Source organism: Gobio gobio (genome assembly GCF_949357685.1).
Source record: "Gobio gobio genome assembly, chromosome: 12".
NCBI classification, from domain to species: domain Eukaryota; kingdom Metazoa; phylum Chordata; class Actinopteri; order Cypriniformes; family Gobionidae; genus Gobio; species Gobio gobio.
The window spans coordinates 12,544,187-12,556,893 of record NC_137105.1 but is presented as its reverse complement, the minus strand read 5'-3'; the positions used below and the strand labels follow the sequence as shown (position 1 = coordinate 12,556,893).

Below are 12,707 nucleotides of genomic sequence, written 5' to 3'. Positions count from 1 at the left end.
ACATTGTTTGCATGGCCCTTGAAATGACATACTCTTCTGGAAGAAATTAAGGCCAGCTTTTGAACTAAAATTAAAAAAATGAGTTGACCCAAACTAAAATACCTTTACTCTGCGGATGGCGTAAGAATGGCCCATCATTTGAGCTAAAGGATTTCGGATGTTCCGCAAATCCCACACTCTGAGACTGCAGTCCACGGATCCAGTGACCAGAATATTCTGAGAACATAATAGAAATGAGAGGAATGACAAAGGTAAATGTTTTGTCCACCATCTATACAGTTCTTTTAGATCTTGTCACATAATGGAAAGGCAATATGAACGGAATTAAATACTACTGTGCACCATTTAAAAAAAAAGTACAGTATACTATTTTTTTTAAATAGTATGTGAGCAGTATGATACATTGTTGGTCACATGACTCCACTCCATTACATGCTTAATTTAGGGAGTGATATCCAGTTATCATCTTGGAAATATACATAAAGGAGCTTTTGCACCTAAAAAAACGAATTTCCATTAAAATGCTTAATTTTTTTGAGTTTGGAGTAACTAAGATTTTTTTAAAGACATACTTATTATTAATTTATAAAAGCAAGGGAATATTAATCAAAAGTGACATTAAGTTGTATCTCAAATCAATGCTGTTCCATTGAGCTTTCTGTTAATCAAATAATCCTGAAAAAAAAATGTTCGGTACAATTACACATGTATAATATCATAAACTGTGTAAGGGAACTCAAATCCCATTTGTGCACACAGACAGTGAATTAACTGAATAGAGGAAATAATACTCGCCTGGTCGTATTTGCACCAATCACAGCTGAGGGCTTCAGCCCTGTGTGCAGGAATGGCCAGCCTGCAGGATCCCGCTTTCACATCCCAAACTCGCAGTGTGCCATCCCCTATAGCAACAGAGATGAGCATCAATTCATTAGACCTTTAAATCTTCTAAAAAGCCACAAAATTTCTCATATAAATTCCTGGTTTGCGATCTCAGCAGAATCCTCTGAACCATAACATTCATTTCAAGGGCCACTTGCACTCAGCGTGAATGGACCCAGGGCAAGGCGCTGAGGGAACTGTCGCAGGCCAGTCCTCTGTAAGCTGCACGGGCCACAGATTTCTACGCCTTTTATCTGACCTTCTTCTTGAAGCACAGCCTTTCTATTCTGAAGTAAGAAATAAATGGTCCGACCATTCACTTTTTACAAGTCACTAGAAGGGGCAACATTAGTTCTGTCAGGACCACTATTGTCAAAGATGATTGACAATTGCATACAGTTTGGATTGGCGGAATGGTTCTGTTCTGGGAAAGAACCCCCTGCACATCCATGCAGCCTAGCATGGATAGGAGCAGGGAGCGCAACAATAACCCCCCTTAGGGTAAACAGAACAGAACCAATATAGTAGCAACATCATTATTGTTCTTAATGACAAAATCATTAAAATGTAACAACAATTTGATAAAAGAGTCTGAAGAGGAATATCAGAAGGCCAAATCCTGACTGGACGACAGGAGGAGCTGGGGATGGAGAAGGGTAATTCTCTCCTGAGAAACGCAATACCTGCTTATAATACTGAATGGACCCTATATATAGATATGCTGCGATAGGTGTCGTATTCCCATAGGTAGATGTGGATCATCTGAGAGTCAGCTGATGCGAGCTTGACTAACCTGACCTGCCAGAACTAACGTTACGCTTGATCAGTCTCCACAAACCACAGCAAAAGCCTCAAGATTCATTCAACAGGGGATTCTCTATATGGTGCATATGAATTCAAAAGCTGGTGAAGTATAAATGTAGTACTAACAGCATGCTGGATAATGTTCATATGATCCCTATAAACCACAGGTCCCCCTTTGAATAACCTAGGATGTTAAATCATAAATAACTATACTTTATATCATGCAGAAACTTAAAACATTAAGAGAGAATCACATAAACACATCATAACCATATTAGTGCATAAGTGGAATGCTTACAGATGTTAATAAATAATTTGTAATCTTTAAAGTTGGGATGAAACCGAAGATTTGATAGCTTTTTGTTCCATATTGTGGCGTATATCTAAGTGAACGGCTTCTCGAACAAGAAAAAAAAGGTTATTTTGATAAAAGATTCCAAGGACACGTGAATAAAAAAAAAAATTATATGCACGGATCATTTATAATAAGTACTGCAATTTTCCATAATGAATAAGAATTGCCAATTTGGATTTCATGGTGACTTTAAGACCATTTAGAAGTGTACTAAGGCAAGCATCTCTATTACCATTGCGAACAAACCCCCAAAGTATTCAACTTTGGTATGCATCTCATCTTGTACCATTTGCGGCACGAACATGAATGATACATCAAATAGCAGCACACTAGCTGTTCCCTGAGCATACAAACCCAAGTCTGGAGTGAATATGTTCAAAATATATGTGACAATCCTAAAAACGTCATCAAAATACATTGCATTTATTGACGATCCAATAGATCGTCATTTAAATGAATAGCCCTACTCTAGTTAATTACATCTCAAGAGGCGTATGTCAATGACTATTGTAACCCTTATTGATTTGGTGCAATTGATGGAATAAATAAAATCCACTCTGAAGTGCGACCCGCAGGGAGTTCCTGCCTGAGCTGCAAAGTCACAATAAATTAAGCCCATCACATAAACACGTAATAGTACACTAGGAAGATTTAAACAGAGTGGTGTTTTTGTATCATGATATACTGCAACATGGTTTAATTTTCCATTTAACATAGCATCAGGAAAAGGTGTCAGAGAATCTAAACTATGGGGCCTATAGATATGATTATTTTTTAAAACCGATTACAGTCTTTGCTAGTTTGCAATGCCTATTGCCTACATCATTTAGTTTTTTTAATATTTGGAAAAGCTTTTTATGTATAGATTTTAAGATTTTACCCTCGTCACAGATGCAGATTTTGATCTTAAAATATGGAAAGCCACCATAAAAATATTACATTTTAAAAATGATGATAATATGATAAGAGTAAACCTTTTCAGCAATTATTGTGTGAAAATAATTTATTCAAATCCTTAACTAAGATCTTTGAATCACAAGGCCCTACCACATGAGAATATGTCAGAAAACATCACAAAAAGGTCCTCAATGTGTAGGAGGCAGCTTGCAGATGGAAATAAAAATTGTTTCAAGGTTTTGAGGGAGATTAATTGTGTCAATATTTCAATGAGCTCAAGTTTAACAATAATTTTGATATATGGTCTGCTTTAGGCACTTCTATTTTAATTATAGCAGAACAGATCTCTTACTGAGATTGTTGGCATGCAAGCGTTTCGCATTGAAGATTTCATTGGCATCCCCTTCAGAGAAGCCAGGGCTCCTGCGATCACTGCATTGAGCGGGAGGAGGTGAAATCTCTGATAAGGGAGGTGCTGAAATTGTCTCTTCAAAGCACAGAGGCACTTGTAGGCCCTGTTGAATATATTATCAGACGTCAAAACAAAATAGAAAATCTAAGTAAGATTAAAAAGATTTAGACTACTATATACACATTATACAATATATACTTTATATACTATATACTATATATACTACAATATATACTTTAATGACATCCCATTCCTAATATTCTTAATATAAATATAGCCAAAAGTTGAGACGTCTGCCTTTACATGCACATGAACTTTAATGACATCCCATTCTTAATCCATTGGGTTTAATATGGAGTTGGCCCACCCTTTACAGCTATAACAGCTTCAACCCTTCTGGGAAGGCTTTCCACAAGGTTTAGGAGTGTGTTTATGGGAATTTTTGACCATTCTTCTAGAAGCGCATTTGTGATGTCAGGCACTGATGTTGGACGAGAAGGCCTGGCTCGCAGTCTCCGCTCTAATTCATCCCAAAGGTGTTCTATCGGGCTGAGCTCTGTGCAGGCCAGTCAAGTTCCTCCCCACCAAACTAGCTCCTCCATGTCTTGATGGACCGACGCTTTGTGCACTGGTGCGCAGTCATGTTGGAACAGGAAGGGGCCATCCCCAAACTGTTACCACAACGTTGGGAGCATGCAATTGTCCAAAATGTTTTGGTATTCTGAAGCATTAGGAGTTCCTTTCACTGGAACTAAAGCGCCAAGCCCATCCTCTGAAAAACAACCCCACACCATAAACCCCTCTCCACCAAACTTAACACTTGGCACAATGCAGTCAGGCAAGTACCGTTCTCCTGGCAACCGCCAAACCCAGACTCGTCCATCGGATTGCCAGACAGAGAAGCGTGATTCGTCACTCCAGAGAACACGTCTCCACTGCTCTAGTCCAGTGGTGGCGTGCTTTACACCACTGCACCCGATGCTTTGCATTGCACTTGGTGATGTGGATGCTTGGATGCAGCTCCTTGGCCATGGAAACCCATTCCATGAAGCTCTCTACACCATGTTCTTGAGCTAATCTGAAGTCCACACGAGGTTTGGAGGTCTGTAGCTATTGACTCTGCAGAAAGTTGGTGACATATGTGCACCTCAGCATGCGCTGACCCCGCTCTGTGAATTTAAGTGGCCTACCACTACGTGGCTGAGTTGCTGTCGTTCCCAATTGCTTCAACTTTGTTATAATACCACTAACAGTTGACCGTGGAATATTTAGTAGTGAGGAAATTTCACGAATGGACTTGTTATTGCACAGGTGGAAACCCATAACAATACCACGCTTGAATTCACTGAGCTCCTGAGAGCGACCCATTCTTTAACAAATGTTTGTAGAAGCGCCTGCATGCCTAGGTGCTTTATTTTATACACATGTGGCCATGGAAATGATTGGAACACCTGAATTCAATGATTTGGAGTGCCAATGATTTGGTGTCCCAATACTTTTGGCAATATAGAGTATTTTAATACATTTAAAAATGTAATTTATTACTGAGATGCAAAGCTGAATTTTCAGCATCATTACTCCAGTCTTCAGTGTCACATAATCCTTCAGAAATCATTTTAATACATTTGTATTTTTTAGGATTCTTTGATTATCACTTTTGATCAATAATATGTCCTTGCTGAATAAATGTATTCAGTGACTGACCCCAAAACACAGAACATAGAAATATACGCGCACACACGCACGCACACGCACATGTACACATATATATATATATTCATGATAATGGATATAATTACATTTATTTAATATATATTATGAGATTAAGAGAGTTATTAATTTTGCTTAATATTTCTAACCAGAATTCTATTATTAATATTTATCTAAATATTCATACAATGAAATATGCCAACATTATATTACACAGCATGAACTAGCAAATTCCGTTTATTTTATGCCTCACCAAAGACCTCCAATTATTTGGACTCATGTGGAGCTATGTGTCCATGCAAAAACTGATCATACACAAAACACATATTTTCCCACAATTTGGCATTTGCTTTTTGAAGAGACATTAATAAGGAAAGAAAGACTTTATGTATAAACATCAGGCTTGCAGAAAGTTACAGAGTCACAACCGGCCCTCTTAAAACTGTGCTTGAAAGCTGTGGAAAGTTGCCACATATATATGGAAAATGAAAACCTGGTGTTGGCTTTATGTTATATGCTTACATAAGTGGTTTCTTTGATGAGAAAAACCAGCATATATATAACTTAAACATCTTTGCTGAGGCGGCATTTCATGGAAACCGCTTGTCCCATGATCACATTCGGCGTTTGCCGCGGTACTGGGATTTAGTATCGATTTTCAGACACATCTCATTACACACGTGGTGTCAAAATGTAATGGCAAAAGAAAAAGGTCCTCCATCAGCACAGGAGTGTGTTATTCTTACTACAGCTTCCGAGGAGGCTCAACTCAATATAAATCAACATGAATGAGGTGTTATGCATATGATCTGCATCATGTGTGTATGTGCATTCAGGGCTAGTCTGATGCACTATAAAGGGTGCTTGACTCCTTGTCACCGTTCATGCGTAAAATGCATTACAAAGGGATGCACGTCTCCTTTGCTGCTCCACAGAATAAAGTAATTAAGGTTTGCAACAATGTGAGGGTGAGTAAATAATGGTACAATTTTCATTTCTGGGTGAATTTTTCGTTTTAGACACGGAGACTCTGGGAGCACATCAGCAGTAAGTGGGTGCTGCAGGCCCAATGTGCTGCTGATAAGATCACAACAGAGCCGTTTGGAGCTGATGAACTCAGGGCTCTGATGGCAAAGCCTGCTGGTTTAGAGCTGCAATGTGGTCACCAACCCCTGATACATCTGAAAAAGATGTGCTCGTGAGACCCTTGTGAGTCTTTCTTACACAAGTAGACACACAGATCACTGTGCAGACTCAAGAGTACGACCTAAAAAAAAGCAAACTTATGCAATCATGATTATGCAGATATTTCTTCTAAGAATGTACTTTTGTAAATTTTCCCAGCACAAAATGTATCAAAATCTGGGCTATTAATCAAAAAGCAGATTTAATAACAAATAATAGCACATATGGATTTTTTTTTAAGGGAATTTAGATACATGTTAGGGGACATGGCTAAAGGGATAGTTCATCCAAAATAATTAATTCTGTCATTGACAACAACACCCTCAAGTTGTTCTAAACATACATGATTTTTTTTTCTGCTGTTGAACATAAAGGACGATATTTTGAAGAATGTCGGTAACCAAACAGTAGAAGAAAGAACTTCATTCAGGTTTAGAACTTGAGGGTGAGTAAATTATGACAGAATTTACATTTTTGGGTGAATTATCCTTTAACTATGTTCACTTTTGTGCTATTTTCCTTATAATTAATTGTACTATATTAACATATTAAATAAAAATTCCTAATCAAAAAAATTACAATAAACTAAAATAAAAAAGTGAGCTGAAGACTAGGATGATGAAAGCTCACTGCTGACCTCATGGGGTGAATGATGGTACTGATGAGGTGAATGGTTTGGCCACTAAACCTAATTACGTATCAAATCTAATTGGATTGGATAATTAAAATATAACACAAGCTCAGTCTGTACCTCATTGTTTTTTTCTACTAATTCCATTGAATGGAATGAGATTGTGAAATGGTGCTACATGTCTCAATACACAAGCTGTATTTCTGTATGTATTGCAACTTAATAAGTTGCTCTCTAGTGTATAATTTGCCTGTGATGCAATTTTAAGGAGTTGAGCAAAATCAAAACATGGCATACTGTATATACAGACAAGCAAATTACTAACAGTTTGTGTTGAGGCATGATCATTTTACAGCAGGGTATTAGGGTTATTATCAGTTAGAATAAGTACAAATAAATAAAATACTTGAAATAAATGTTAACTGATAAAATAAAATTTGCCAAGGCAACAGTGTCATTTAGTTACATTTTATGTAATAAAATAACTCAAACTAAAATAAAAATTTACCAAAAACTATTGACAGATTTATTTAAATAATAAAATAGTAAAAAAACAAAAAAATATTACACAATTACTAAAACTTTATCTAAAATCAAAACGAAAATGGACAATACAAAAAAAATCAAATTATTAATAAAAAATATAATAGTAATAGTATATAATAGTATTACTATATAATCGTAATCTCGATGATACTAAAATAACATTGTTTCAAGATCCCATACCTCCTATTCTCATCATAATTGCCTGTCCTCTACCATCCCTCAAAATATAATTAGCAAAAAGACCCTTGAACTGGTAACTGATCATATAACTGATAATATAATACACAGCATATTTCCAAAATGACTTCAGTTGCATTCAAATATTGTATAAGTACATGCGCTCAATCAAACCCATTGTGTGGGTTTACTTTGGTGTTGCTCTACCACATGCTCCACAAACTTAAAAGGATAGTTCAAATAAAACAAAAGCCTAAATTCAATCTGTTCATCCTATAAAGCGATCGTGTCTATTCAGAAAAGTTACAATCTCTTTAAGAACGTTTTGAAGAATCAAATTTTCAGTTGCGTAAGCCGTCAACAGAGGGACAGAAAGCTCTCAGATTTCATCAAAAAAGATCTTCATTTGTGTTCTGAAGATGAACGAAAGTCTTACGGGTTTGGAACGTCATGATGAGGGTAAGTAATTAAAAGAATTTTCATTTTTGGCTGAACTAACCCTTTAATGCATATGCATGTCTGATAACCCCAAGATTATTTAGTATTTCTAGTGTGCATCCCAACACAGTCATTTTTCAAAACTAAAGCAGCAATCCCTCCAGGCTTCATAGGAGGATAGATACAGCTCATTATCCTACCTGAGGCTGAAGCAAAGCATGCTGGGATATAAGGAGACCAGATGGTGCTGTATATGACACCCTCATGACCCTGCAGGGTGTTCACTAACTGACATCGCTCCGGATCCCACTGTGTGGAAAACAGGACAACCATGTAACATCATTATGTTTGATCACCAAAGCACATTAAATAATGTTTTCATCTTTTTTGGGGGGGAATTTGGAATCCCCAAAATGTATGAGTATATGGTTAAATGCATTTTATTTAGCATTGTTTAGTTTAGTTAGGAACAGAACTAAGCCTCATCTTTTAAAGTTGGCATGAAACGGAAGTTGCGATAGTCTTTTCTTCGTTATTTTAATGTACTGTATATCTGACTGAAACGCTTCTCAAACAAGAAAAAAATGTAGGGCGGGACTTGATTTTGTCCATTGGAAATTAATTGGATGGTTCTGGTTTGCTATTGCTCTGATGTCATGTGAGTGACAGGTTGTCCCACCCTCACACCAAAAAACACGTAATCAGAGAAGAAAAGAGATGTTGCTGCAAGAGGGAGGAAAGTTATTTTGATTAAAGATTACAAGATTATTTACAAAGAAAATATGATGTGCATGGAAAAATTATTTATACATACAGCAGTATTGCATTAAAAAATAAGAATTGCCCATTTTGATTTCATGGTGACTTTAAAGGGGTCTTTTATTATTATTTTAAATGTAATTTAATGTTGAGGTCCACTTACAATGTTAGAAATATTTTTACATAAAAAGGCTATACAGGCAATTTTCAATCATGTTTTGACCTCTCTGAAACACTGTTTTGATGGGCGTGTCACATCCCTGCTACACATGTGGAATTGTTTTGAATACTTCCAATGTTCGCCACAGCGAGAGTCAGATCCCAAATCAGAAGACAAACCTTCACCTCAAATACCAAGGAAACTCCAGTCTGCCACAGGCTGGAGCCACGACCACAGAAATCATGATTGGTCATCTTTCATCTGGGATAGCCCAAAATGGCACAATGTGTACCAGGCATAAAACAAACTCCACTTACCACTTTAGCTGTGTGGTCCCAAGATCCCGATACCACCAGGTTCTCTCCCCGTGTCTGACTCCAGTCTACTGAATACACCTGTAAGGTCAGACGTTTTGCAGTCTAGAGGTTACGAAGTGCAGAAAGATTTAACATGCTGTTTTGGAAGTTAAAAGTGTGAACTGACCTCTTGTGTGTGCCCTTTAAGCACCTGCAGAAGACCTTGCGGGTTGGCCGTGTCCCAGATCTGCAAAGATCCATCACCTCCTCCCGTCACCAGCACATGTTCATTGTTCTCGCTCCACGTCACATCGAAGAGGCCATCATTCCAGTCAAAACTGCCCATGAGACAAAAAGATACAATCAGTCACATCACTGACTACACTTGTCCTCATATCACTGCAAGATGACACGTATTTACAATGACTTCAAAAATTTATGAATGTCAATGCATTCAAAATAAGATACAAAACTGTTATCCGAGTTATCTGCAAAGAAATGATTCTTCATCTTTTCTAAATACTATTTTCCAATAAGATTTTGTTGCAGTGGAATGTTATTCGCATGGCAATTACACTACATTCTATTACATTCTAATGTATGTGTAAAAAGTATGTGTGTAAAATAGTTTTAGATATCATAGCAGTAGTTGTGGGATGATTTTCAAAACAGTAAAGCAACATTGTCACAAAAAAATTATAATAGTAATAATGGTGGCAACATGTAAGCTGTTATTATTTTTTGGTGATCACTATGACCCAGATATTTTGATAATATATGCTCTATTTAATTCACTGAATGAAAGAAAATTACCTCCTCACAAGTGAAACATCTGCTTCTCTCTGCTCCAGCACAAGAAGTGTCCCACATCCTAAAATACACGAAAGAAGTTTTTTTAATGTCAATATCATCTAACCATGGCCGTGCAAACTACTAATATTACCTGCAATCCCATAATACTGAGAGGACGCACAGGCGACCGTAGAAGCGAGAAAAGGTGAAACCTCCACAGCATATCCATGACGTCCTGGAGATTTAAACGACTTCATATTCTCTAATAACTCGGCGTATACAGTAATAACGCCTAGGTCATTGCATATTGACTCTAAAGTCCATGAAAAATGTAATCACGGGCAATAACCTCTGTTGTTTGTGGTAAAACGCCAAACTATTGTCAACAACGGCGAACACGTGATAAATTCCCAGCAACCAGTACAACAGTACATAAAGAAATTAATGCATTTGTCAGGTAAACTCAAAGTTAGCGCATGTGCATACCAGTTGTTTACTTCCCTGTTGTGCATGCGTGAAGAACGCAATGCTGTGATTGGTCGGGAGAGGATGACGCCATCTCGCTAGGATTGTTAGGATTGATTAAATTAAGATGGTATTTTTCCCTTTTTTATTCTATCTGGTTTTCTATAATGGAAACTTTTAGAAAAATATTGTATATATTATATATATTGCAGAAAATATTAAAAAAATGTCATTCGAAAGTAATAAGCGAAAAACGAGTGACCTGAATTGAGAACTAGTTGCAGCTTAAAATGATCTCGCACCAGATGGCAGCATTTCTCTGGAAAAGACCCATTTGTTGCCTTTTCAGACTTCACACATCTCATAATTTAATATTCGTTAACGTTGTAGTGTCAATGTCATCAAAGGTCAATCATAATGAGGAAAATTGTACCATATTTTACCATACTAGTAATATATTAGGCTACTACTACCACCAGCACAGTAATACTACTATGCTACCATAGGCTACATAGATAATACCATGTTATTTACATCAAGTAATATATGTGTGTACACACACATTGGTTAATTATCTTTGTGGGGACTTTCCATAGACATAATGTTTTTTGTACTGGACAAACTGTATGGAGTCCACAAAGATAATTAATAATAGAATATACATATTCTATCCCCTTACACTAACTCTACCCCTAACCTATCACACACACACACACACACACATACAAAAACATTTCTGCTTTTTTACATTTCCAAAAAGCTCATTCTGTATGATTTATGAACTTGTTTAAGTCCCCATGAGTAAGTGTGGATACAGGCTGAAGTAGACAGAAATACATGCGCACGCACACACACACACACACACACACACACACACACACACACACACACACACACACACACACACACACACACACACACACACACACACACACACACACACACACACACACACACACACACACACACACACACACACACACACACACACACACACACACACCGGGTTTTTTTTTGTGAAATGTGGGGACATTCCATTGGCGTAATGGTTTTTATACCGTACAAACCGTATTTTCTATCCCCTTACACTGCCCCTGCCCCTAAACCTACCCATCACAGGAGACTGTGCAGTTTACTTTCTGTGGAAAAAACCTTGTTCTGTATGATTTATAAGCATTTTGAAAAGTGAGGACATGGGGAACGTCCTCATATTTCACCCTCTTTTTGTAACACCTATGTCATACCCATGTCATTATACACATTTGTGTCCTGATATTTCACAAAAATACCCCCCCCCCACACACACACACACACACATATATATTAATGTGCCCAAAACATCCTCATCAATATATGAAATACTCCCGATAATACCAAACAGTCGATGTTAAAAAGTCTAAATGACTGTGTGTAAACTCACTGTGCCCTAGAGCCAAGAATATGATCCGTCTGAGCCGTGATCATATCTAGATGCTGCTTTTATCTTGTGGTCTGGTATATAAAGCACATCTTGTTGTAGCTAAACCATTTTCATGTGTGGAAAGTAATGAAGCTGACAGGCTTACTGACCACGTTCACACCACTGACTCTTTGCCTGTGTGATGTTTTGGGGAGATCATGTGCGGCCTTGATATATGACGGCCACTTCAAAGGCAGGGGCCCGGCGTGAGAACCAGCCGCTCTAAAGCAGATAACCGGCGGATTTATGGCCTCGCACTTTTCCCATGATTGCCGGTGGGTAGCAGGCGCTGTTTGCCTTAATCCCCATTCACTTGGAAATGCTGATACTTTTTCTCTTAAGGAATTTAATGGTGTGACAGTGATTTACTAATGTAAATCTGTCTAACAGACCCTGGCATAAAGGGACTGGATTAGGCCGGCATAAAGACCCATCTTGGGGAGGAGTGACTGGTGTTGTTGTGCTTTCATGTGGCGCACACTACTGCAGACCGACCGGCGGTTTGTTCACGCCCGCCAGAACAGCTACATAAGTTTTGACTTGAGCTGTCCCTGAGGGACCAAGAGGGACCTTGAGGGGCCGTGCCTTCAAATAACAGTAAACAGCAAATGTGAACTGCTTAAATGTTTTTAAGACATTGTGTTGCAGCGTCAACACACATGGCATTGAGACATTTTATAAACAAAAGGGAACATATTTAAAATGGCTGGTGACTATGTAACTTAATTCAACAAATGTG

The 12,707-nt window shown here is 37.7% G+C and overlaps 1 protein-coding gene across 2 annotated transcripts in view; it reads right to left on the bottom strand.

Moving 5' to 3' along the window:
* Nucleotides 1–10,569, bottom strand: part of pex7 (peroxisomal biogenesis factor 7) — a 54,474-nt gene extending 43,905 nt beyond the window's left edge. Inside the window, exons 1-7 of one of the 2 annotated variants that reach the window (XR_013817624.1) lie at nucleotides 10,196–10,556; nucleotides 10,066–10,123; nucleotides 9,440–9,590; nucleotides 9,274–9,351; nucleotides 8,238–8,346; nucleotides 796–902; nucleotides 103–216 (exon numbers count right to left, since the gene is read on the bottom strand). Coding sequence is in view for 1 of the 2 variants with exons in the window: in XM_079831130.1 (XP_079687256.1) it covers nucleotides 103–216; nucleotides 796–902; nucleotides 8,238–8,346; nucleotides 9,274–9,351; nucleotides 9,440–9,590; nucleotides 10,066–10,123; nucleotides 10,196–10,301 (723 nt within the window). In the remaining variant the exon portion in view is untranslated. Of the gene's footprint in view, nucleotides 1–102; nucleotides 217–795; nucleotides 903–8,237; nucleotides 8,347–9,273; nucleotides 9,352–9,439; nucleotides 9,591–10,065; nucleotides 10,124–10,195 lie in introns of both variants that reach the window. The other variant, XM_079831130.1, reaches the window with a different exon arrangement.
* Between the last annotated feature and the right edge of the window lie 2,138 nt (nucleotides 10,570–12,707).